The sequence below is a fragment of the Fringilla coelebs genome (assembly GCF_963513975.1).
Source record: "Fringilla coelebs genome assembly, chromosome: 2".
NCBI classification, from domain to species: domain Eukaryota; kingdom Metazoa; phylum Chordata; class Aves; order Passeriformes; family Fringillidae; genus Fringilla; species Fringilla coelebs.
This window is the reverse complement of record NC_140029.1, coordinates 82,985,030-83,012,115: the sequence shown is the minus strand read 5'-3', so window position 1 is coordinate 83,012,115 and position 27,086 is coordinate 82,985,030. Positions and strand designations below refer to the sequence as shown.

The 27,086-nt window shown below is 45.5% G+C and overlaps 1 protein-coding gene across 2 annotated transcripts in view; it reads left to right on the top strand.

Moving 5' to 3' along the window:
• Window positions 1-26,838, top strand: part of RAB30 (RAB30, member RAS oncogene family) — a 41,239-nt gene extending 14,401 nt beyond the window's left edge. For both annotated transcript variants that reach the window (XM_084227148.1, XM_084227149.1), the window contains exons 2-5: window positions 17,132-17,232; window positions 18,590-18,673; window positions 23,337-23,520; window positions 25,394-26,838. In XM_084227148.1, coding sequence (XP_084083274.1) covers window positions 17,140-17,232; window positions 18,590-18,673; window positions 23,337-23,520; window positions 25,394-25,644 — 612 coding nt within the window. In that variant the 5' untranslated portion in view covers window positions 17,132-17,139 and the 3' untranslated portion in view covers window positions 25,645-26,838. The remainder of the gene's footprint in view (window positions 1-17,131; window positions 17,233-18,589; window positions 18,674-23,336; window positions 23,521-25,393) is intronic.
• Window positions 26,839-27,086: the final 248 nt, after the last annotated feature.

The following is a 27,086-nucleotide window of genomic DNA, read 5'->3' as shown; positions in this document are numbered from 1 at the left end:
AGATAGTATGAGGCATAGGTCTGGTCTACATGGGGTTATTTCTGAGTTTCTCTTTTTGAACAAGTTACCTGATCTGTTACTTTTTCCCCATTTTCCCTCTGTTTGCAGAGTGTTTACAGATGGACAATAATTCTTAGTAAGTAATTTTTCTACAGTACAGAATATAGTCAGGCTATCAGCCTCAAATTTAAGTTTTATCATGATAAAGGCTTGAAGTTACTGTTAATGATGAGGAAAGGGGAATATACTGTACATACTGTTTGCAACCAGCTTGCTCTCCTTTAAAACTTAAAGGATGTACAAGGGGGTAGGTGCGAGGTTGAAAGTGTGCTCGCAATAGTTCAATGTTGAGTGAGTGAAGTTTTTGACTTCTTACTCCAACATTTTAAAAATGCCACAGGCTACTTTCAATGTGATAGACCAAAAAAATGAGATTTATTCTCTCAAAGCACAACTCACATGTTGTTGGAGCCCATACAACCTTCTGTACAATCTGGTGTAAAGGAAGCTCTTGTCATGCACATGGAGGTACCAACAAGGAGGAAAGAACAAAACAGAGAAGAAGGGTCCAACAAGTGTGTAAAGCAGAGACACCACCCATATAAGGTCTGCAACACTTCTCGGGTGCTCTTACATAACCCAGCTGATGTTTGACTCTTGTTTCGTTTTCAGTGTTGACTGTTGTAATGAATGAAGTAATAATTGACTTCTATTCTATATTACATATTTAATCATGGCTTCCTAATTCCTATGTGCTTATCACTACCAGGCTCTGGATCTGTCCATGAGTGTATTTGTGCTGAGGGTGAAGGGAATGATGTTTGTAACCATGCTGAGACTTTATTTTGCTGGCTTTGGGCCAGACATGAGTGGACGCAGACCTGCTCCAAAAAACATGCACTGAATTCTTAAAAACATTCACTGACTGCTTAAGTGTAATAAATATACAAAAGAAAAAACAAAAAACCCCAAGCACAGTGCCTTCTGTGTGACCCCCATTATTTGCAACTCTTGTATTGTACCTGGGAACTCTCGCTTGGTGCTTGTCCAATTTTGTGGGAAGGGAGAGAAGAGGTGCCAAGAAAAGAAACCCAAATGAGTTTCAGGGTGTGCTAGGAACTGCTAGCTGTAGCTTTGAGCAGTGTGTGAGGCTCCTGCTGAGTAGCATCTAGGGCTGTGAACCAAAGCATGGGGTTAGCAAGCCCACAATGAAAACTTATATCTCTCCACTGGAAGTGAAGTTCCTCACTCCAAATGCTACACAGACTTTTTTTTGGGTGTGGAACGCTTGGCTGTGCCCCAAGCCCACCTACATTGCTATGCCAAAACCATACTCAAACCTGTCCCCTTGCATTGCCCCACAAGTGGGACACTTGACCTTTAATGCCTAATATTCCCTGATTGTTGTGGGCCATTTGGTGCTTTTGACAGTGAACCAAAAGCCTGTTTGTGACTTACAAAGGCATGTTCTGTTACAGGTGGATGTGTTAGTTGGGGCTGTAGTGACTGTTCGGGCTGGCACTGGAACCTGATTTATGCTCAGGGTTTGGATTCAGATTCCCAGATCCAGCACACAGCCTTGCCAACACATGCACCTCCTTTGCAATTTTAAAAACAGAGGGTGTTCTAACTTTTGGCAGCGATAACCTCATGGTTTTTATCTCAGGTAGCTGAGATAAAAGGTAGCTGGCAGGTGTCATTCCAGAGTTAGGGATAGTTTTTTGCCATTTGTTTTTCCTGCCCTTTTTTGCTGTGCTGGGCAGGGATGCTCCTCTCCGCAGTGCGGCTGGCTGGGCTCATGCCTTGGTGCTCCAGCAGCATCTGCCTAGACATCCTTAGCCCAGATTCATCCCCTGTTCTTCCTGTTTCCCCTGTCTTTTCAACCTATATATCTTATTTCTTCCTTTTATACTCATCAGCTAAAATTGCCTCATGGTTTCTTTAAAAACACCTTTTTTTTTTTTCCTTTTTAAACCTCGATTTTTACAGCTGTAACGCATTTCCGTTCACCATCATCTGTAGCAATTCAGAGTACTGCCAGCTAAGCAAATATCCCAGTCCAGATGAGGCCAGTTTTACAAGCCTTGTTGCCCTGCCAGGATTCTTTACCTCCACAGCAGCTTCTCTTCTGCTTTTTGTCTTACATGTATCCAGTAGTTCAATTTCCTCAATTTCAGTTGTTCTGCACATGACAATTGCAGAGACACTGAGGAACTTAGGCTACAAGAGAGCAGCAGCACATGTTAAGAGGGAGGTTTTTTTCCCCTTTGGAGTGAAGCTAAATAGATTGGTGGAGAGGGTAGTTTGAAAAGGTGGTTCAAAGCTGAAATTCTTATGCTCTTGCTGGAGTTAGCTGACTGCAATAAAATTGTGCAAATCGTTGTAATCCCTCTGTTTTCAGTGAGAAAACCAGTAACTTTTTATAAATCTGCTTTTAAAATTGAGGCTTAAGATAATGCTCTCGTTAGAGTTCCTTGCACAGAGCTTTGCAGGATGGGTGGATTTGGGCTTGCAGTGCCATTTCAGGGCAGTGCTGATGACTGCTGCCTTGGAAAGAATAAAGTGCTATATAGCACCTGTCCTGCAAGCAGTCAGCCAAATATCTTCTTTTATTCTGACTTGTGGTTTTGGTCTTCACCCCTTTACCTGCTAAGAGTATAAATATGCACCAAAATAGGGGAAAAAACCCCTCTTCTGTTCTCTGGATATCCAGTTTCAGTCATGTGTTGTATAGAAATACATAGAGAAGGAAATAAATATGGAGCTTCTGCAGAAGTGTTGTCTGTGCTTTACACAGGCTCTGTTAGACATGAAATCTCTTTAGAACTCATGACAATTTGCTGTGCAAGAGGAGCTGTTGTTGGTACATTGATTTATACTTGGTGGGAGCCTGCTGTGCTGGAGGGCAGCAAGGCTGTGCTTGTGTTTGAGGGGATAAATGGCAAACTGAAACACAATGTGAGGGAATTCTTTATTTCCCTACATGAAAATGCCTTATGTTGAGTTTTGAATTACAAGCAGTATTTTTGGGTAGACTGCCCATTTTGTTAAAGAACAAATGGTGCTAGTCTAAATAGTTTTGTGCAAAATTGGGGAAAATGCAAGGGATGAACAAATGTGAAATGTGCCTTACCCCCATAGGCACAGTCTGTCTGCCTCATACCATCTCAATTGTCAAGCTCCATCCTAAAGGAAAATGTTTAAGTAAATATGTATTTGAGAAGCTGAAAATGCAGTCTTGTTTGTGACTGAAACACTTTTCCTGTATTGTGTGTCAAGATCTTGAACACCTGAGTGTAACTAGCTGTAGCCTTGAGACTACTACTAGGTCTCCTAGTCAGGATGGAAAATATTTGCCCTGTCACATCCTTTCAGCCTAAGGCTGTAGAACTGTATGGCGTCCAAAAGTGGCAGCCTGTTCTTCTGTGTAATTCCCAATGAGAACTACTCTTCCTTGGATTTGGTTTTCTTAGTTTCCTTTTTTTTTTTTTTTCATCATGCCTTCAAATTCCCCTTTGGCCCATGCTCTCTCCCTTGGCCATTCCTTCCCACAACCACGCACATGCACAGCAATCCAGAAACACTGCACCCTGAAGGTGCTGAGTGTGCCAGCCAGCAACCCTCGCAGAGAGGGCATGTCCCAGGACCAGTGTGATGGGGGGCAGTCTGGCTGGAATCCTCTATGGAACAATCATGTTTTCTGTGTAGTTGGCTTATTGGATGGGTGAAAGAGCAGAGTTCTTCTGTCCCTCAGCTTGTGATGGCATTCCTGGTACCTTCAGTAACCTGAATGTTCCATCTCCTTGGTGTGGGTGAGGGTTAATGCCTGAGCCTTAATATCACTTGACACAATCCAGTGTTGCAGCTGAAGTTACTGTGGGAATCTGTTTATCTCGTGCTTGATACCAAGTGACCTCGTTTGGTACTTGCTGCCTGGAAGTGAAGGTGGCTGTCTCACCCACAGTCCTGCGGGCACAGCCTAGCCACGGAGGAAGAACAACGATGACTTGCCTTCCTTCTGCCTCATATCCAAAAGATAAAGGATCCAAATTAGTTATCCATGTGTTATCTCATTATCTTTAGCTAATTTGTTTGGGCATCCCCGGTGCTGGACGGGGTTTGAGCAGGAGCATGGTTTTGCTGTTGCGATGAAGGTTCTGCAGTGAGAAGGGGCTGCTTTCCAGCCAGCTGCCCATCTGTGGTGGTGCAACTTCTGCTCCCCCCAAGCAATCACAGGGAATGGGGATGTTGGAAAAAACCTAACCCGCAGAGGAGCACTGCTTGCCACACTGTACAATAAACATTATTCCTTAGGGTCCTCTTGTTCCTTCTAGGCAAGAGTATTGCACTGAAGTCTAGGAGTGGGGAGCAATTTGCAGGAGAGGAAGGGCTGGAGATAAACTGATGAACTAAAACCTGCTAAACTAAAAACTGTAATGAAATGAGTGATGTAAATCTGCTGTGGGCATATCCTCAACTTTCCAGATTTTGAGCGTGCAGCCGAAGACAAAAGGCAGTGTGACTGGAAGGAACAGGCTCTCTGGGGACCTGCTTTGGAAGTTACAGACAAATTATTTCCCTATATTTAGAAAATCTACTGGAATGAAAGATGTGTGGTGCTGGTCATGCAGGCAGGGTGCAAGGTGCTTTGGATTGCCTGGGTGGGAGCAAACACTGGGGTGTCTTTGCTGCTGTTACCTGTCTGGCAGATCAAAACTCACACAACAATCCATGGTTCTGGCTTGCTTTGAGGACATGGGAAAACACACCCGTTGTTGGACATGTGGCAAGAAATGGCATGGTGATGCTGAGAGTGGGAGGGAGGAGGGGGCTCAAACTGCTGCCAGCTTCTCCTGGCCGTGCTGTGCTGGCAACCTCCCCTGGGGGCTGCTGGCTGAGCCCTGGTGGAGTTGAGACCTCCTTTGCAGCTGGTTCAGGCTCCCTTTGGCAGGTGAGAAGTCTCCACGTCCAGGAGCATGTGATGTTCATTGCCTGTGCCTGAATGTCTGCTGGGGCTGAATTGCCTGGATCCCCAAGAGCTGCTCAGTAAGAAACAGCAAACACTGTCCCTGGGAAGGAGCAGCTGTTTATATATAGTGTGCAGTGGGTTCATGAGTGATTATTAGGAAAACATTGCTTTCCAGTCATAAAAAAGGGCATTTTGTTGTTTCCTTTCCTCTAAAACAGGCAAGTTGGAGAGTCAGGGATTTTCATTTGCCATGACAACCGATGAAACTGCCAAGCCATGTGATATCTTTATCCTTCCTATGATTAAATCTTTTTATTTAAAAAAAAATTTAAGGCCATGTTGCTAACAGTTGGGAAACATCAGGTGTTGTTTGCCTTTCTCATGTAGATTAGTCAGGATTTAATTTGCATGTTTTTATTTAAGAGCTGTGGAGAGCTGGGAGGTATTGATATTTCCATGATTTGTGGTAAGGATGGTATCTTAGTTCAGAATTGCTGTGTTGTACTGAAGTTTTCCCCCCTCTGTTCCTCTCCCCTTTGAGACAGGACCACTCACCACTGTCTCCCACAGGACAAAAATTATCATGGGGCCCATCAGTGCTGCTGAGCAGTGATGAGGTTCACAGCCTTGGAGATGTTGGTTTACACAGGATACAAACGGCTTAGAGACTTTATAAACCAATAAATCTTTTCCTTTTCTTGTGCCAGGGCAAGGTTTTGCAAAAACAGAAAATGTGAGGGATGTGACTCTTGATGCTTGGTCCATGTGAGAGCTTCCCTTGGCTCTAGGTGTGAGCACCTCACGCTAACCAAGAGCCTAGTGGTGCTGTTGCTGTCACCAAAGCTGAGTGCCAGCATTTATCCTCTCTTTTAAAAATTGCTGTCTTCTATTTAGGAATTTCCTCCGGGTGCCAGATATAGATTCAACACAAGATAAAAGCCCCACAAGCTCAAAGCTCAACCCCAAAAGCTGCTCTGTTGCTAAGGAATGAAAGTAGATGGTCACAAACAGGGTGCTGATGTGCCAAATTGTGTCCCCATGACTGTGCAGCTGCGTGTGCCAGGATCCCTGTCCCAGTGGCAGCACTGCCCAGGCTGCACACCTCACGTTGGCATCAGTGTCTATGAAGGACTGGCTGCTGCTTGCTTTGAGTAAGCAAGAGGAAGTAACTTTCTGTTTCCTAATCTTAGTCCCAAAGAGGTGAAAACTTCAGAGGGCTGCTGCCAGGTGATAGTAGTAGTAGTACAGGAAAAAATATGTATATTTTTGTGTGCTAATATCTACAATGCTGCAATATCTGTGCTGGAGGAGTCCTGAGAGACGGGAAGATATCTTTGAACAAAAGCACCATTCCTTGGGAGAGCCTGGGCTGTCCCAGAGTTGCTGGTCATTGGTGACATCAGAAGGGTGAATACAGGTGCCGCAGGAGCTGCAGCTCTGCCTTCACCTTCTCTCCAAATGCAAATCTTTCTCTGCAGATCTCTGCAATAATTTATTAACCCGTGTGGCTGGAGATGGGCAGTAGCTGAGCTGGGTGTAGAGGTGTGCAGAGTGGAGACATGATTTATCTGGGCTGGAGAGCGGCTGTGGCCAGGGCCATCTTTTAATGTGCGTGTGCATGCACATGCAATGCTTGGTTTTGTGGGGCCCTGCCTGCTTAGTCCTCAAGGTGCTGCTTGCTGCATCAGCTCTAAACAGTCAATCTCAATGCCCCTGGAACACAATTTTAAAAATCATGTTTTCAGGTTTTGTACTTCTAGGTGAGATGTTTGACTAACGTCCCTGCAGTAACAGCAGGCCTGGAGCAGAAAGCTTCTGCTAAAGAACTGCCTTTTTGTGTTTAAGGATTTGTTTTAGGGCCAAATTTACCCTGTGCAGTTTCTTGAATTGCAGCTGGTCCAAAGCTGAGATGAGGTTTTAACAGCAGATAGCTGCCCTCGAAGACTACCTGTACATTTGCAGTGGTTGAGGGTAAATAAAAAGTACTGTAACGACCTGAAACTATAAGGGGAGCTGAAAATAGGCTGTGTGTTAGTGTGTGAGCTAAAATGTAACCAAAACATGAATACTGTTTCTTACCTTCTGAAGAGACCTGTCATAGCCTTATAAAAATCTTACTTGGGAGCCATCATATGATGTTACTGTTATTGAGATACTCAGGATAGTAAACATTCTTCTTTACAAAATTAAATTCTGTAACCCAGGCTATAAAGTCTAATTCTGCCGTCCCACCCTCAGGGCTTTTTTTCCCATCTGGATTGGGTCCCTCCTGCAGCTGTCTGGAGCAGGTAGGGTTGGGGTTGGAAGCCTTCCCTTTGGAAACATCTTAAGCCATCCCTGAAGCTACACCCAAGTCTCTATTGTTTCTACTTTCTTCCCTCTCTGAACAATTTGTTTTTGTGAAACATCTGCTACTCTGGCAGATACTCACAGTTAAAGCTGTACCGCAGTGTTTCTTCGCAGAAATGCAGAGAATATTCCCTGCCAGATCAGTCACTTGCCAAATGGAATGGTTGATCCCAGCTGAGGGGTTTCCATCAGATGAGACCATTTTTAGAGGGGAGAACTTCTCAGGGCACGTACAATGCTTGAGCTGGTAGTGTCATTCCATTAGGAAGCCAAAGCATTGTGTGCATGGGCATGCCTGGCACAGGCAAAATGTGCTTCCCTTCTGGAAATAAGAGGTGGTAAACTGGGGACTGTGACCACTGGGGCAATAACCAGCCTAGGAATAGGTCAGAACTGATCACCCCAGACTTGACCTTAGTGGCAGACAGGGCCCCTGGTTTGGGATTCCAAGCTCATCTTTGGAGGCAAAAGCCTGTAACACTCAAGTGTATTTTATTGCTCCTCTCCTATCATGTTAATGTTCAAAAATGCTGTCACTGCTAGATAAGAAACCTTCCCTTCAAAGGTGTAACAGAGGCAGAAATCCTTCTGAAATGCAAACCTGCTGTGGCAAAGTGCTGCCTGTCCTGTTGTGGTGGCCCAGGTGTGATGCACAGCTCACCTGTGGCTCACATACGATGTTGCATGTGTGCTCATGAAGAGGGAGCCTCCAGCTGAAACACAGGGTCACTTCTTTATTTCCTCATGTTAGTTGAAAAATAACCATGACAAAGAACTCTTTTACCTTAACAATCCACCTCTGGAGTAGTAGGTTGCCCTTGAAAGTTTTGCCTGGGAGTGACAGCCACCTTCTTGAGGCAGCAGGAAGAAGCTGCCCCTGTAACCCAAATGCAGATGACTGACTGAGGATGGGTTGCTTGAACTTTGCAAATTAATGCCCTGGTGAATTTGTGTTTGTTCCTGGATAAAGTTGCTCTAAGCAATTGTCTTGGGGAGGCTGCTTCACAGCACGTCACGCTGTAACAAAATGTAGGAGAGGAGCTGGTGAGGGATTGAGCTCCTCTCAGTGAAGTGTAATTGTAGAATCCCAGAGTGGCTTGGGTTGGAAGGGACATTAAAGAGCACCTGGTTCCATCTCCCCTGTTATGGGCAGGGAACCTTCCTCTAGATCAGAGTCTCATGCAACCTGGCCTCAAACACTTCCAGGGATGATTTTCACAGATCCCTTCAAACTCAAACTATTGTATGGATCTATGATTTTTATCTTTCTTCTCTTTCTCTTCCTCTGTTGCTGGTATTGCTAATTTATTACTATTACAATATTTAAATTACATATTTATAATATATAAAAATATATATTATATATTCAAATGCATATTACTTTATATATTAAAATGTATTTTGGAATATATTTATATATTCTGTATTTAGAGTTCAGATATATTTGTCCTGAGCCAAAATAATTTTTTTGCTTGCTACTCCAGTACACTGTTGATTGGGCACAGCCTGGCTTTCACCAGTGGCATGGCAGAGGAGCATCATGCACAGGGCTGCATGGAGCCCAGAGCCCAAGCTGTGAGGTACCAAGCACTGCCCAGACTTCAGACACCTGAAGTGCAATTAGCTGAGGTTTAATTACTTATTACTTCTAATAGGTTTGATGGAGAAGTGATATAAATCCCAGTAAATCACAAGCTTACTTAAGCAGAAGTGAAGAGATGGAAATAATGGCTTATTTTTTCAATTAGAAAGCATTCTTGCTAAACAAAACCTTATTGGATTTTTTTCTGTTGTTGTTCATACCACAGACTCTGACACAATGAAAACAAGATGGTCAACAGCAGTAAGACATGTCACTGCAGTTAAAACTCAAGAAAATTTTCTTGGATAGTCTGGGTTATGAAAGTGTGTCTAAGGCACATTCGTATTTCACAATACATTTATGATTATGTCACTGCTAAATGGCATAGTTACACTTGTGCTAATTCTGCACTTGCAACCCCATTTGAGTCATGATGTTCCTGTAAATGCTTTCTTGAAATTCTTTGGTTATGATAGCTTTTCTCATATATTCTCAAAATTGATGGTGTCAAGCTGTCTAATCTCCCAAGTTTTTAGCAGAACCTTGTCACCCAGTTTCAAAACTTTTCCATGTATGATCATGATGCCACTCAAACCCCTGCCAGCCCAGCACACTAATGCATCAGGAGACTTCTTGACTTTTTATGTGTTTGGCATGCACAAGCCTTTATTCTAAACCAGGGATTTGTTTCTCCACTGGCTTTGCCTCCTTGTGAGGTGGGCAGCCTGCACTTCACTGCTTGGAGTTGCACTGTCCCCAGAAACCTCATGGAGACACCTGGGGTTCAGCCTGATCCTGCACCTGCTTTCTAGACACAAAATCTTACATGAGTTGCTGATGGGTTTCCCCATTTTAGTGGGTCAGGTCTTGGTGTGGGAGCTTCAGTGCACCCAGAGAGCTGGACTCAGGAAGCTTTCCTGCTTTTCCATGCAAGATATGTTTCACTTACCTCGTGGCTGTAGTTTAAAAAAGAATTTTTTTTTTCCTCCCCTTTGGAAAGAGGCTGTTGTTTTTGAGTGGAGGAAACAGCATTTTTTGACTGGATTTCTGGCAGTGGAGTTTTTTCCACACTTGGAAGTCAGCCTGTCTGCTGTGCTGGCTGTAAATGCTTCAGCACACAAAAACATGCTGCTGCAGAGCGTACAGCTTGGTGGTGGCAGGATGTGCTAAAATACAGCCAAGACCAAAGGAGTGTTGCTTTGAGCATGCAGTATTGTCCCCATCCCCAGGCATGTCTTCAAAGATGTTTATAAAAGCAAGTGTTAATATTGCACCAACTTTTTGCAGTGGAAACCCAGATTCTGGCAGTAAATGGAGTGTCAGGCTGTTCTCATGCTTCTGAAGATGGTGTATGTCCTGGGGGTGCTGGTATGTGGTCTGGTCAGACACCACTGAGGCATTGTGGCTGTGCATGTCAGCAGGATTTTGTATAATCCTAAAGAAATTAATTTTCTATTTATCATTTCATAACTCCTGCTTGTACCTCATTATTCCTACAGAACACAGAAGTCTGATTGGCTTATCTGTGTGAGGATAATTATTATTGTTAAGAGTTCAGTCCTCAGATGTATGTGATGGAATATAACTTGCTGTCTGCCTGTGATATTTAGCACTTCCATGGCCATTGCTAATGCTGACGTGCACCAATGTCTCTGGGTCAGACAACTTTCTCTCCAGGAGGTGGGGAAGTTGGATGAGGACACTGCACCAGGCAAGCTCTGAGTTGCCTGATCTCTCACCAAGGGTCTTTGGTGGCACTGAGATCCCCCAGGAGGTGTCCAACCCAAACACATCTTTCTACCATCCAGCCAAAAAGGATTAATGATGTGTGTTAATGCAAACTCCCCCAGAAGACTTCACTCAGTAGTGGAAAGTGTCAGGGGATGCCCGGAATGTGTGAAAATCCAGAGCTTGTTCCTGAGTGTGAGATCTGTACCCTCCAGTGTTAAGCCAGGCAGGCAGATGGAGAGGGCAGTCTGCAGGCTCTGATGTGCAGCCATGGGCTGGGCTAAGGCTGGGGTCTCTTGTGTTAAGTGGGAGCACCACAGCAGAGCATCCTGTTCTCTGGAGCTCTGGCTCCAGGCTCTTCTTTGGGATGATATTGGTGCTGGATTTGTCTCCTTGTTCTGTGGGGAAGCAGCTGTAATTGCTGGTCAGTGGACTCCTCTGTAGTACCTACACAAGCTCCTGGAGGCAAGCACATGTGTGAGCCATGACCTGAGCAAAGTAGTTCAGTGAGCTGCAAATTTTCCATGGTGGCAAAAGGGGTAAGGGGAAGTCATGTGTGCTCTGTATGGTCTTTGATTCAACACCCCTCAGCTTCAACTTTCCTTTTATTTATGGAAATATATCTGTGGCATAAAGCATACATCTGATACATGACCACTTGCACCTACTCAGCTTGCTTGGTTGGTGTAGGAGAAACACCCTGAGTGAAGCACTGAGGAGCATGAATCTCTCCATAGAGCGTAGGGATGAGGTTTTCATAATCTGGAGGTTTTTTCCAGATGCACTTTTTAAAATGTGTCTAGACTTTTGAATGAGCAGCAGCTCATCAGCCAGTGTTGCTGGTTCTGCTGTGCATGGAGAAGCTCCATGGCTTCCTGACTATGTGCATAGTTGCTTGATACCTCCTGGAAGTGTTGGATGGATTTATTGAGTGCTGTTGGGACCTTCTCCCTTCCTTGAAAGAGGTATTTTTAGGATTGCCAGGGCACAGGCAACTGGATTGAGCTCAGCTGCAATGGTAAGTGTGGTGGGAGGAGTTGAGAGATGTCAAGCTCTGCAACCCCAAGTGCCTACAATACATCTTTCTCCCTTGATTTTGGAAAAGATATTCCTGGAGTTTTAATGTTGCACCATGCCAAGAGCATGCATCCCATGTACTTATGGTTTTGCCACCATCAGCCCAGAGGCATGCATGATCCAGGCTTTCTTGGGAATTAAGTCCCTCTTAATTTTTCTAATGTGAATGGAAGTGAAATCAAACCCTGTGGAGATGAGGAATGAGGAAGGTGGGCAGGGAAGCAGAGGGAAATGCAGCCTGCTTGTTTGCAGAGGGGCACGAGCTGGGCTCCTGCTTGCTGAGTGCAGGAGCCTGCTTGGGCTGGCAGGTGCTTTGGGAACGAAAATATTTTATCCTGAGTTACGTAATGCAGCAGCATGTCCAGACCCGAATTCCCTGCAATTTTCTGGCCTGCAAGGAATAATTTTCTGCTTGAAATATTAGCCTTAGCTTTGAATTTTGTTGCTCATATGGCATATGCAATCAGTGTAATATCTGTATACATAACTGCTGCTGTTTGAACTTGAGATGTTTGGGTAAATTTATTTTTGTTTATAGCTGTTGGGTGATGAAGAACAGAAAATACTTGTTTATTAAGAACTGTATAAATACATCAAAACCTGCCCTGGGCTACTGCTTAGATCCAGCAGGTGAAAAAGGCTGCAGATCCTTCTCTGTGCCAAATTGCAGCACTAGGCTGTGATGGGGTTTTGAGGGAGGATAGACTTGAGGTGCAAATTATCAGCATTCCTGTCTTGATATAACTTTGGTCTTAATCCTTAAATGGGACAAAACCTTTGCAGCTGTGGATAGTTTGTTTTTTGTTCTGTTTTGTTTCTCATCCAACTCCTTACTGGCTAGAAAACTGGCTGGATGGCTGAGCCCAGAGAGAGGTGGTGAATGCAGTTACATCCAGCTGGCAGCGGTGCCAAGTGGTGTTCCCAAGTGCTCAGTTTTGGGGACACTCCTGTTTAATGTCTTTATCAATGATCTGGAGAGGGCATCAAGGGCACCCTCAGTCAGGTGGATCACATGAAGTGGAGTGGGACTGTTGATCTGCTGGATGCCAGGAAGGCTCTGCAGAGGGATCTGGACAGTCTGGATCTGATCCTCTGTATGAGGTTCAACGAGGTAAAGTTGTGTCCTGCACTTGGATCACAGCAGCCCAGGCAGCGTTGCAGGCTGGGGGCAGAGGGGCTAGAAAGCTCCCTGGTGGAAAAGTCAACAGCAGCTGAACATCAGCATGGGAAAAGCAGCCCACTTCCCTTTTCAGGTGTCTCCCTGGGAGCAGGAACTTGTTTGTACAAGGGTGGGTGAGAGGAGGAGAGGCAAAAGTCCCTGGGCTTTTGGTTTGGGTGGATCTCACCAGTCTTCTGGTTGAATTGGAATTAATAAGTGAAGAATATTGAAAACTTTTATTGCACTGTCTTGCCCAAACAGAGAAACACTGAGATTCTGGAGCATGTCCTGAGAAGGGCAATGGAACTGATGGGGGGTCTGGAGCACAAGTCTGATGAGGAGAGGCTGAGGGAGCTGGGGGTGTTTAGCCTGGAGAAAAGGAGACTCAGGGGGACCTTCTCATTCTACAACTGCCTGAAAGGAGGCTGTAGTGGAGCAGGGGTCAGTCTCCTCTCTCATGTGAAAAGCAATAGGATGAGAGGAAGCATCAGGTTGCATCAGGTGAGAATTAGATTGTGATGAGGAAAAATTCCTTCACCTAAGGGGTGATGAAGCACTGGAACAGGCTGTCCGGGGAAGTGGTGGAGTCACCATCCCTGGAAGTGTTTGGAAAACATGTAGATGTAGATGTGTCAGTTAGGGAAATGCTTTAGTGGTGGACTTGGGAGTGTTGAACTCCATGATCTTAGAGGTCTTTTCCAACCTTGATGGTTCTATGAATCTGTGAAATCTTGAGTCTGAATCAAGTCCTGCTGTCCTTCAGCTGCATTCCCACTGATGGATCACCTCTCCAGGTAGAATCAAAGCCCTGCTTCCATTTATTCCTCCTGACCGCTTGTTCTGTCCAGAGTGACCATGTGTGGGGTCTCATGATAGAGCGAAGCAGAGCAGTGGCAAATGAAATAAAACCCCACAAAACTGATCCTGTGTGAGGCTGGTTGGGATGCCAGCTGCATAAACTGCCTCGAGGAAAAACAGCTGTGAAACCAAATTTTCTGCCCTGCTGCCAGTCTTGGACTCTACTCCTGCTTCATCTCATGACAGGACATGTCTCTGTGCTGTTGTGTTTGTGATTTAAATGAGTGTGGTGAGGGGTGGCTGAGGCATGGACTGGCATCCTATCTCCTGCCCTCACTGCGGGGTCTTGTCTCCTTCAGAGGGTGGCACAGGCAGCTGCATCCTGAGCACTTGAAACCACTGCAGGGCTGTGAGGCAGAGCCTTGTACCTACAAACACAAGAAAAGAGAGGGGAAGAAAAAACCAAACCCACACCAAAAAACTCAAGAAAACAAAAACGAATAGAGAAGCAGTGCTCTGCATTTGTTTTTGGTTTTTAAAGCATATAGTGCAATGTGCTGTATTGCTGAGATGCACATTCCCCAGCTGGGGTAAGTGGGGTAGAGGGTGAGGCACATCTTCTCTGGGGAGAGGGGAGGGTGTTGTGAGCCTGAGTCAGCAGCAAAGGTCACTTGGCTGCAAGGCTGGGTGTGCAGGAGGAGAGGGTTTCATGACGTGGCCAGTGCAGTGTCCGTGTGTCCAGCCCTGGCAGCGTGTGCACTCGCAGGAGGAACGCCAGCTGGGTGACAGGGTGACATGGGCAGCTTCACCTGCCCCTCTGCCCCACAAAACACTGCTCGCTCTTCCTTGCTGGCTCCTTTGCCTTCTCACTTCCCATGCTCTGATTTTTTGTATCTCTTCAGTTCTGGCATTTAATCTTATCATTGCAAGATTTGTTTTATGGTCTTGGCTCGTCTTTCAGTTCCCCTTTGGGGTCATTATCACATATGATTAGTCCTAGAGCCTAATGAAGGGGATCAGACATAACTCTAGGGTATGTCTGAGCCATTTAGCATTTCTGACCTCAAAGATCTGCAGAGAAAGTTTATTTTTAAGCTTTCTAAGAAGATAAATTTGAATTTTGGATTGTTTAGGGTGAAAGTAATGGAACTGAAATCTCTCTGGGTGGAGCATGCCCTCTGGGGTATGAAGGATCCCAGGAATAATAATGCAGTGCTGCGTGAGTGTCATTAGTCTTGAAATAGACTTTTGGTGAATGATCACGTTTTCCTACATGGCAGAAGCTAGTGTGAAACCTTGAAACCTTATGTTAACATTTAGTCTTAATTTAAGAGCACTGTTAATGTGTGTTTAATACTGCTTTTGTTATCCAGTCCCACTCTGGGAAAGCCAGTCACGAAGATATGGAATGATTGTAACAAAGTAAAAGCCCCAGAAAATAAAAAAAAGTGCAATTTTTTTGGGCTGTTTTGTAAGGTCCCACTCCTTCATTCTCCTAAGAGAGGAAGGATCTGCAAGGACTTGTGTGTTGGAGCAAGGTGAAGTCAGAGCATCCTCAGGACACCTCCAGCTGCTGCTCTCTGGTGGCACTGTGCTGCTCTGTGTCCCCTGACCCGGGTGAAGTGACATGTCTGTGCGGTGACTCAGCTGTGTTCCTACTAACCATCTGCTGATGTGATGCAGCTCATTAGTCACTAATTGGTGTGGTTACCCTTTTTTTAGCCTGTTGGAAAGGCCAAGGGCCACAGAGATGTGAAGCAGCTGAGTCAGTCTTCTCCCTCTTTTGCCCTTGGGTCCACCAGATTCTTGGTGGTGGTTGGAGGCTGTTTCAGTGTTCTCTGCCAGGCAGAAACAGACTGTCTCAGCTTTCTCTTGTACTCTTGGGTTGTTTGGCTATAAGCCTATCACAGCTGTTTGGTGGGACTGGAGTCTGTGGCTGGAGCCTTCTGGAGTGTGTCACAGTGAACCCTTTGGAGGCAGTGGGAGACAGCACCCTGACTTTGGACTGACCATGAGAAGCTGGTTTCTCCCAGCCTGCATTTCCTCCCTTTATCAGCTCTGTAGAAATCCTCTAAGCAATCTGGGGATTTACTGAGGATAGCACTTCTGTAACACATTTTTTCCCCCATTCCCCACCCATCTGCCCCATACTCCTGCTACACTTCCCATCCTTGCTTCCATCCCCTCATTCTATACCTAACCTATAGGTGCTGGCAGGTTAGGTGCTGATGTTTTGGTTTTGCCTCACATGGCATCTGAACTGATGGCGTGTAAATCTGTCCTTTTTCTGATATCTTGAGGGCAGGTCTTTGATGCTGTGTGCAATATCTAGATCCTCCTGGACATAGCTGGATTTGGACACTGTTCTTTGCTTTCTTGTCTCTGGGTTTTCCTTTCTGCCTAAATTCTCCACCTGAATCTCTTCTGGCTGTTTTTGCTTTCCTGGGAGGTTACAGAGCCCTTTTCTGGGCAGTGTTGGCAGCACCCTTAGGAGCACTGGAGATGGAGGTGTGGATGCTCATCCCTCACGACTTGCTCAGCTGCAGCAAATGCATTTGTCAGCAGCTCAGCTCTGCATTTGTCTCTTTGGTCCTTCCCATGCTGTGACTGGCATAGGAAGCCACATGGATCTTCCCCCATGCAGGCAATCCTGCCCATCTCCTGTGACATTGCTGAAATATCAGTCCCTGCATCCTGCCAAGGAGCTTGTATTTGGGGCGTGGAGTGTGCTGGAAAATTCCTCAGCTCCTCTCTGTTCACTTCCCATTTGAGCCAATCTGAAGATTCCTCGCAAAACTAAAGAAAATTATCAGAGGGCTAATATTTCTAATAGAAACTATTATTTATTTTCTTCTAAAAACTTCTCGTACTTCAGCTAAACTGCTACCCCACTCTTCACTACACTTTTAGAACATGAACTCTTTTTGTTTTTAAGGCAAGCAATGCTGCTTTTGTTTTAAAATTAAGTCCCCTGCCTGTTCTGCCCTCCTGTGTGCCCAAGCCCTGTTCTGTGTGTGCCCAACGTGCTCCTGGAATTGCTCATGGTGGGATTTGGGATGTTTCCCTCACAGGAGTCAGTCACATGATCCCCTCAGAGAATGTGATAAAGTCCATGCTGTCCTTTGGAGCTGATGTAGTTAAAAGCAAAACAAACACTTGGGAACATCTAGGAGTCAGTGTCTCAGGTTTGTGGAGCTCTGCTTGGAAAGCTGAAACCAGCATCCCTAACTTGTGGGCAGCCAGGTGAGACCGTGTGAGAACCAGAATGGGGCCAGGGTTTCACAGCAGCTGGCTCTGACTACGTGGATGCCCCGGCTCAGAGTGAAAAGTGTCCTCCCTTATCGAGGATCCACGTGTGTGCCAAGAGACCTTTGTTCTGAATATTTGGAGTAATAAAGTTCAGCTGGGATAAAAGGGCATGTCCCCACTGGCCTGGTTCACACAGCGTTGTGCTCTCTCTCTCTTGCAGCTGCGTAAATGAGTATGGAAGATTATGATTTCCTCTTCAAAATTGTTTTAATCGGCAACGCCGGGGTGGGGAAGACCTGCTTAGTCCGTCGCTTCACTCAGGTAAGGCTGGCTGCCTCTTGGGTTGTGGAGTGTTGGGATGGGGACAGCACTGGCATGGGAGCATGGAGCCTGCAGCTCGGCAGTGAGGGCTCTGCCAGGTCACAGCTCCAAAACATTTTGTTGCTCACGCCCTTGGTGCATGCATCACGTACAGTGGCATACTGGCACAAGCAGTGCATCTGTATCTCATGCTGCACCTGGCCCTGTTCTGGAGTTTGTGTTGGAAAAACCTCTCTGAAGGTGGAAAGTCCCCTCTAAAAACCACTGGGACAACTCCTCCCGTTTTGGTGGTGTTACGGACCAGTTATAAGACCAACAGGTCTCCTGGTCTCCTCCCAAACATTTGATGCACAAAGTGCTCCCTCTTATTTGTCATTAGTAAAGAAATAATCTGGGTCCTGAGCTGTCAGTCCAGTGTCCTTTTTTGTGGCCTCTCTGATGCAGGACAAGGGAAGACTTTGCATGATGCGCCATAAAGCACAAGCTGTGGGGTTTTGGACTCTCCACTAGGAATTGTCAGCAATTTTACCCTTCACTGTTAATTTTAGTTTTGAAATTGTAGTGATTTTAGATGCTCTCCAAAAACATGTGGCAGCCAGCGGCAATAAAGCTAGTCATACCCGAAATGTTTACAGCAAAAATCTTTGGCAACTTCTGCTGCTTTTTCTTTGGCAGCACAGCTGCTGTAGGGGATGGATGTGCCCCAAAATCAACATGACTCGGTAGACCAGAAATCAAAAAGCTCTCATTTGGTTTGCTGCTGCTCCTTTCTCGTGGTGCTGCAATCAAATACCACCAGCACTGTGCTGTCCCTTGCCATTGCTGTGGCACTGGTGATGGCTGGCACTACTGTGCTTCCCTCCTGAAATGCTGTGCAGAGATGTGGCCCCGTTGCTGAGAGCTGCCAGAAATGCCTATTGGTGCCACAGGGTGCCGTGGAGGGAGAAGGGAATGCATGAGGTTGCAAATGCATCTCATCCCACACAGATGTTCACACATCTTTCAATGCCTTGGGAAGTAGGGTGGAAGGTCCTCACACTTCCCCTGCTTCTTCCAACTGTACAGAGGGGCTTTCCTCCTCTCTTTTTTCCTCCTTTCCTTTTCCTGTGCTCCTACTTCTGAAGTCGATGACTTGCTGCATAATTAGGGATGTATAAAACAGGGAAAACACAATTTGAATTTATGGTAACCTTCGTGCTGGGGAAATGTCACACTCTAAATGTGATGGAAGTAAGTGTCATGGGAAGGGGACATAGGATGAACAGTTTTGAAGATGGAAAAGGGTGAGGATTAGCACCCAGTGAGACTTTTGTCTTGTTCTAGAAATAAGTTGAATCAAACTCTTGTTTTCTTCCAGGGGCTTTTCCCACCAGGGCAAGGAGCCACGATTGGGGTTGACTTTATGATTAAAACTGTGGAGATAAACGGTGAAAAAGTAAAGGTAGGAGCCTGATGATTTAAAATGTAAATTCATGTGGCAGTACCATAGCTGAGGTTTCTTGCTGCAGCCCTTCCTCTGCTGGAAGACACTCAGGGAAGGTCAGGGCAGTCTGGCATGGCTTGGGCAATGCAGGGTCTAACAATCTGTGTGCCCCTCTCCACCATTACTATCAGGATTGTGAAAGTGAACCTGCTGGAGGGGAGGAAATGGAACAGGGAGACCTTGCAAAACTGCTGTCCTTGCTTAGGAGACAGTGAGGTCATGTCTGGCTTGAGGAAGCCAAAGAAGCATTTCAGTGCAGCCTCTGCTCTCTGTGTTTCTGGTAACCAGAATTTTGCTGCATTCCCACTGGGATGTGCTTGAGGAAAGTCTTCTCCTGAGAGCTCCCTAGATGGCCACTGGGGAGAACAGACATCTGTGTGGTTCTGCACAACAGAGGCTCATCTTCCACTTCTGCCAAGTTAGGATTTGGGAGAAGCAGAGCTCATCACAGTACTTGTGTTTCAGCAAACAAAGGGCAAAGTTCTCCCTATTTTTAAGTCTTTCACCCTCTAAAATAACATGGAAGCCACTTTTGGGAAACTGTCCTTGTCCTGAGCTGACTCCCAAACTGAGCCTGAGCATCACTTGGCAGGGAGCTATTTTGCCTGGGCCAAAACACACAAAGCATGAGATTGGTCTCCAATCTCATGCTTTAATGGGGTCCATGGTTGGGTTCCAGAGTCCAGAAATGCTGGCTGCTACCCCTTTGTTCATTAGTAGAGGTTTCACTTGAGCTGCTGTGGTATCCGAGATGAGAAAAAAGTACAATTATTTCAGCCTCTAATATCAAGGTGTCCGTGGTCCCTGAGCTGCTCCTGGATTTACTCTGCCTGCAGGAAATTCAAGGGCATCAAAGTGAAAACCAGCAGTATTTCCCTTGCTGTCTTTATCGAACCCAAGAGTGGCACCAGTGTGACACTGACACCTGTTTTCAAGCTTGTGTGGGATGGAAACAGTGGACTTGGGCAGATTTTTACCCCTGGGTTTTTTTTTAGCCTGTACCACAGCACCACAGAGGGGTTTAAGAAGAAAACAGGGTGTTGTGTTGCTAAGATTATTACACATTTTGAGAGCTGTGGTCATGTCAGCAGGCTGTGGGAAGTGTGGTGCTTCACCAGGAGACCTTCCCACCTGAGCAGTGAAGGACAAGGGATAGAAAATCCTTCCCCTGATCAAGACCAAGTTTATACTTAGCATGTGGCAGTGCAAATGGGCCAGAGCAGCAGCAGGGGAGCAGAGAGGATCATGTGTAGCCCAGGTGGTGCTGGTGCTCAGCTTGTTGGTTGTGATGCTCATTAGCAGGGCTGGCCAGGACATGAATGCTGCTTGTCCCAAGCTCTTCAGACAGCAGAGATGTTTCTCTCAGCCAAAAGCAGCTCCAGTGAAGCAACTCAGAGGCTCTGAGCTGGTAAATGGTGTGATCACTGTACTGGAGGTGGAATTTGTTCTGTCTTGTATACATAGTTTAAATCAGTGGCCTCAAGACTGTCCTGGTCATTAGAGGGAGAAAAGCAGTCCTGGGGGACGTGAATCCCATCCACTTCAGATAGCTCTCCTTTTCAAGCATCTGGTTCTCTGTCAAATTCTGCTGGAGCTTTAGAACCTCACTTGTGTATGAGCTCTGGGGTTTGTACTGGTGAACTTACCCTCAGGACTTGTCTGAGTTTGTTTGAAGTGTTGCTCCTGTCATATAATCTTGTTTTAAGACTAATTTGGACTGAAGCTGCAAAGTTCTTAAGAGAATACTGGAAGTAGTTGTGCCAGTATGAGCTGTCTCAGGGCCAAGGATGGTTCAGGGGAGCTCCACAAGCTAAATGAGAAGTTTCTGCTACCCTGCAAATGTTTGATGAATGCACTAGTGTCCTCTCTGAATCACCTTGGTGCAGGATTGTGTGTCACAGACCTTAGCAAGTGCTAGCTGGTGTATCCAGTGTATTTGACATGGCCAGTACTGGGTTCTAAGGTCCCTCTCCTGCCCCCACCAGTGCAGTAAGTTGGAGTTGCTGGAGCTCAGTTTCAGTGACCAAGCCTCGGTGGGAGCTTAGTATGATATATTTGTGCACTGGAATGAGCCCTCTGGCATCTGGAAGGCAAACAGATTTCTTTCAGTGGTCCTGTAGCTGAAACTTTTTGAGTAAGCAGTGCTTGTGAGAATGAACATTTAATGAGAGGGGAAAGCAGGAATGAGTCAGAGGACAGAGCTGCTCTGGCTGTTAGCCATTTAGCAGTGCCCAAGCCATGACTCTCTTGCCTCTGTGCTGGGCTGCTTGTCTGCTGGGATCCAGAATGAGGGAGCAGAGCTGTTTACCAAAAGAGTTTTGGGACTTGAAAATAAATTATGGACTTCTGGGGAAAAATACTTTCCAGCTTTCAAAATAGCATTATAAAGTCAGTGGAGAGGCACTAGCTAGCATGAAAGGTGTGTGCAAGCTTTTCCAGATATGAGCAGCTACCAAAGCTCCCTGCCCAATGAGCTGGGAGAGCACTTATGGGGAGTGCAGTTGTGGGGGGATTTTGATCTGCCTGGCTTCTTCCAATAAACTCCAAAAATACGTGCAGCACTTGTAGCAAGATTGAAGCAAAGCAGATAGCACTTACCTTGCTGGTTAAAGGTAAGCATCCTCAGGGCTATGAGCAGAGGGCTGTGCTGTATGGGCTTGGTGGAAAGCTAAATGTGTGTGCAAGTGCTGGGAGGGCAGGAAGCATCAGCTGACAGCAAGAAAATAAACAACTAGATTTTCTGCAGGCTGACTCAGACATTGTCCTTTGGGGGAAAAAAAAATGTACAAATAAAATGGTTGCTGTGAAATATTTTGACAGGAATGACCAGTGAGGGAAAGTGTGAGACGTGCATTTTGGGTGCAGGAAGAGTTTATCAGTGGCTGTAAGATTGAGGGCTCTTCCCTGCCTCCTGCACCCAGCTCACAGGTAGACTTGTGTCTCCTCTCTCCAGGTCCCACAATCTCTTCTGCTTTCAGTGTTCATTGGATTAAAACAGTGGAAGAACATATTCACATCAAGTTTTTATCAATTTAGAGATCTTCTCAATAAAGGCAGAATATATATAAGCTGGAGTTAGCCAGTAGACAGTGATTAAATGTTTTTCCTGGGAAACAGCTGAATAACAACAGAATTATCTGTATCTTTCCATCTGCCAGAGTTTGGAGGCTGGTTTGTTTTAGCAAGGACTCATTCATTATCTGGTTTTCATGTGCAAGTAATTTCACTTATCGTTTTGTGTGTTACTTTACAGATACCAGGTTCAGCCATTTAAGTACGACTATGCCAAGAGATTAAAGCACCAAGGTGCCCAGGAGCTGTGAGCCAGCCACAATTACTTTCTCTGAAAAGAAAAAAAGTAGTGTTTTTTTTGGGTTTTTTTTTCCAAAATTATACCCCACATCTAAAAGCTGCTACCAGGAGCTTTCATTTCAAACTAACATATTTATGATGAGTGGCTGGCATAGCTCAGCTTTGGAACTGGGCAAGAATAAAGTTTCCTCTGTACAGGCTGCTGAATATATGGAAAAAAATCTCAAATACTTTACCTTTTTCTTCCCAAAGTACACAGGATTTTGGCTGGAAATCATCTTCCACATATTTAATTCCAGGGAGAGGTGCTTTAAAAAAATAAAAGCTGAAGAAGAGAAATACTCTTTTATCTTGAAATTATGTTAATCATGGATGTTTTTCTTAGACTTCCTTTTTGAAGAATTGAGGTTTTGATGACCCACTAAAAACTATCAGATGGTCAAAATATAAAACCAGTATAAGTGTAATTCCTATTGGAAAATGTAGGTTGTCTTTGTGGATCCAGAGGGTTTGACAAACATTCATGAGTTCTTTGATGGTGGTGAGACCCAGGAACAGGCTGTCCAGGGAAGCTGTGGATGCCCCATCCCTGGAAGTGTGCAAGGCCAGGCTCAACAGGGCTTTGAACAATCTGGTCTGGTGGAAGGTGTCCCTGCCCATGGCAGAGGGGTTGGAGCTAGGTGGTCCCTTCCAACTCAGATCATTTTGGGATTCTGTGATGTAGCCAATTCTACATGTTGGGAAGGCACACAGTGAGCAGCTGGATGAGATGGCTGAAGTTGTAGAGAGGAAACGTGTTCCAAACTTTAGATAAGCTTTCAGCTGAGCTCCTTGTTCAGTCCTGTGCTTTTCCATCACTGCATTGTCTCTGGATACTGCAACCAGCTCCATGAGCTAGAGGAGAGGCATTCTTATTCCTTCTTGGGAATGGAAGTTGCTCTTGCTAGCCTTCAGGGGTTGGAGAAGTTACTTTCTCCCTCTAGCCCCTCCAGGCTGGCAGCTCTGCCCACTGCAGAGGGAGATGCTAGAAGTTGCATGGAAGCCGACAGACCTGCAGCTTCCAGGGCTCTTGGCCGCAGTGCCAGCTGACTTTGTGCCTTGCATTTCAATCCCCAAGTGCAGGAGCAGAAACAAACAGTGCAGGGGGAGGGGAAGCAGAAGGGAGAGGAGCAAAGTGCTTTCCCAGCATTGGTTTTATCCTGGCGGGGATTTTTTAGGTCAAAATGGTGCTGCTATCAGATAAAAAAATTTAAATAACTTTTTTTTTTCCCCTCTTTCCTTTTTCCACCCTTCCTTGCTCTGGCCAAAGCTGCAGATCTGGGACACGGCGGGCCAGGAGCGGTTCCGGTCCATCACGCAGAGCTACTACCGCAGCGCCAACGCGCTGATCCTGACCTATGACATCACCTGCGAGGAGTCCTTCCGCTGCCTGCCCGAGTGGCTGCGCGAGATCGAGCAGTACGCCAGCAACAAGGTCATCACCGTGCTCGTGGGTAAGCCGCTGGGGCCCCCTGAGGGGGAGAGCCCTGCCTGCCTGCAGCTGTGCTCGGACCATCCCTTCTGCACGCGGCCCCGGGATGCTCCGAGCGGGGCTCAGGGTGGTCCTGTCCGGGGTCTGAGGCTGTGGCGTGCCTTGGGAGAGGGATGCTACCCACCAAGTGTGGGTGGTGCAGCTACCGCTGAGCTAAGGATGGAGCAGTTCCCCTTGTGGACTCCAAGCCCAGATCTCCACAAATGAGTGAGGACCTACTTGAGCTGGTGATGCCGTGCTCCATGGGTATGGGACAGCCAGTCCTGTCTCAAGGGGTCGGGATCACATGGCGGTCGTGCGGATGGTGGGGCAGTGCTGGAAAACTGGATGTTCTTGCATGGGTTTTAGGGAGACTAAAAATAAACAACGGAATGTTATATTAATCTGTAGAGCTTCAACTCAAGGCAAAACAGACCTCAGGCCATCTGTCTGCTACAAGCAAGGGGAAGGTTATTTTGCCTACCAGTGCTTTTCCATGCTCTGCTTTCAGCATCTGATAGTTGGGACTTGGCTTTTAAAGGTCCAAGAATATATAAAGAACAGTGGAAAAATAACTTGGGGAAAGTGAAGAAGTTTCATTCTACAGTGTCACCTTTAATAGTTTGCTATTTAAATGAAAAAAATCTAGGTCATTGTAAGAGGTGTCTAAAAGTCTATTTTCAAGGAAAAAAAATCTTTTGAGTTTAACATGCCCCAGTGCTACTTCAAGTGACCTATGGGGTTTATAGAGCTTCCATACAAGAAACTCATACTCCATGAGTATGGCTTGGGTACAAATGGTGCAGAAAAAATTAATAAATGACTAACAAATGTACATTATTTTTTTTCAGTGAACATTAAGTTAATTGATAGAATCTACGCCACAGCATATAAATCATATTTTAGTCATAACACACCCTTTGAAGATGGTGATGCCCATAAATCACTTGTGTCGAGTAATAATCTGTTTAGAAGGCTAACTTCAGTGCAGGTAGTGGATCCAAGACTCTCCTTTATTGGGAAAGGAAATCTTGGAGGAAAAGGCAATGAGAGAAGACTTGCTAGTGAAACACCACCTCTTCCTCCAATGAGCTCTCACAAAATTGGTGGTAGGAGTGGGGCCAGGAGAGGTTTCCTCCTGAACCTGCTGAGTCTGTGGACAGAGCAGCCTGTTATTGCAGGTCCTGGTCTGTTACCATCGTTGTAAGGCTGATTTACGGCAGAAACATCATGTTTGAAGTTAAGTGGCCAGCAATAGTGTACACTCATATCAGATGCTGGCTTGAGGCTTTAATCAACTCTCTGCCAGACAGATCCCTCTGAACCAAAAGGTTGGTTTCTCACCCCACCTCACTCTGCAAGTGCCCTGCATGTCCATCCCTCTTCCAGCCTCCACAGCCAAGTCCTATACTGGAATATTGAAGTAGGGAGCCTTCTTTCCATGCCAGGCTTTTTAAAAAGCTTGTGACAACATGATGAATGTCACATTTAGTGTCTCATATGCTATAATTGACATTTTAAGTGCTCCTCAGAGCAAGCACAGGAGAATTTTCAATAGATGTTAGCATGGAAATCCTTTAATGTTGGTTGATAGCAGCAAACAGATGCACTGGTGCTAAATTAAAGCATACTGGCTTGGATGTTTAGAGGGCATATTTCATTACATGAGCTGATATTAAATGGACTTGGGTGTTTCAGGGAACCCATTATTTGGAGGGGAGAGCAAGCACTAGGAGTTACATATCCAAACCACTGTCCATACCTATATCAAACCAAACTCTTATTTATCCTTTATAGAGCTCAGTTTCTCTTGGTTTTGAAATTAACTCCTTTTCTAAAATATTTTATCAATGCAGGTAATAAGATTGATTTAGCTGATAAGAGGGAAGTCTCCCAGCAAAGAGCTGCAGAGTTTTCTGAAGCACAGGACATGTATTATCTGGAAACGTCAGCAAAAGAGTCGGATAATGTGGAGAAACTCTTCCTGGACTTGGCCTGCCGGTTGATCAGCGAGGCACGACAGAACACCCTTGTGAACAATGTCTCGTCCCCCTTACCAGGAGAGGGGAAAAGTATCAGCTACTTGACTTGCTGTAATTTTAATTAAAGAGCTGGCATGTGATTGCCCCTTCTGCCATGGGCCAAGTGGATTTTTTTTTTTTTTCTCTGCTGGGATTTATCTACTTGAAGGAGTTCCTGCCAATCAGACCCATCTGGCTTGCTCAGAGTCAGGTTACAGTCCTGGAAGCATGGCAGGCTGATGGTTCCAGCTGCATGGCAATGTAGCAGAATACAACAGGGTTTAAATTTCATTTTTCTTGCAGTCTGTGGAGCAGGTCAGAAAAGGAAGAGTTGCACAAGTGCTTCATGTAATGCAGAACATGAGCTGTTCTGTTTCCTTCTGTGCAAGTGTAGACCAGCCTTTCTTGAAGATACTGAAGAGATCAAAATCTCTCTTACAGAACAATGTGTTTGATCCTTTTTAAAGTAAAAGAAAGTAAGAAGAAACGCAACAATGAACACTGACTTTGGACTACCCTGGCAATCTCCTGGGCTGTCAGCGAGCGAGCTCGTCGGATGTGTACATAATGTCTGCCCCTGCGTCTTCATGGAGGACTCTGGTGTTTGAAATAGTGTTATGTCTCTCATCTACAGGCACTTTCATGAACGTGGAATAAACAAAAAAGTTACATATAGCAGCATTTACAAGATTGAAGAAGACATGGATACGGCTCAGTTGCTCCCTTTGGTGCTAGCAGTTCAGCAAATATTCCATAGGCCAAATGTAGTCTTACCACATTACTGTCTTCTGAATGTGTAACTTAGACTGGTTAGGAAAAAAAAAAAAAACACTAATAAGCACTGTTCATAAAAATAAAAAAAAAAATCTCATTACCTCTTTTTCTAGGCCTGAACATAATGGGAAAGGACTGTGTGCTTCTTTGATATCCAGCAAAGGATGAAGACTTTCCAGAAATAAAAATAAATAAATAAATTAACCATTCCTCCTCTAATTAGTCATGTCCTGATGTAAAAAGTTAGCCTTGGGAAAGATGATTGGTGGACTTGGTGGAAGTGCACCAGATGTGACCATAGTTTTGTGGGTGCATGGATGGTGTACGAGGGTTCCGAGGAAGCACAGTCTGAGCAGGCAGTCTGCAATGGTGCAGCTGGAGAACAAAGCCTGTAGATACAGATCTTGTTGGAAGGCAGGAGTGCAGATTTGTAGGGGGTTTGTTTGATGGTCACTGGAAGTAGCAATGGGTTGCAAGTGGTGTCCTTCCATGCTGCCCCATCCAGCTCTCCCCTTGTGGAACTGCTCTCAAAGGTGCTCTTGAGGGTCTCTTCTTGGTGTCCAGTCTCTCTGCTAGGGTAGCTTTTAGGTTCAGGGCTGTAGAGTCATTTTATTTACCTGATGCTTTGCACCCTTAATCCCAAACTCTGGTACGTGTAACTGTTTTAGGCAACTTCTTCCTGCAGAAGCTCTGAAGTGGAAGCACCCTGGAGTTTGTGATGTTACTCCATCTCTAGTGCCATACAATGCGTTGC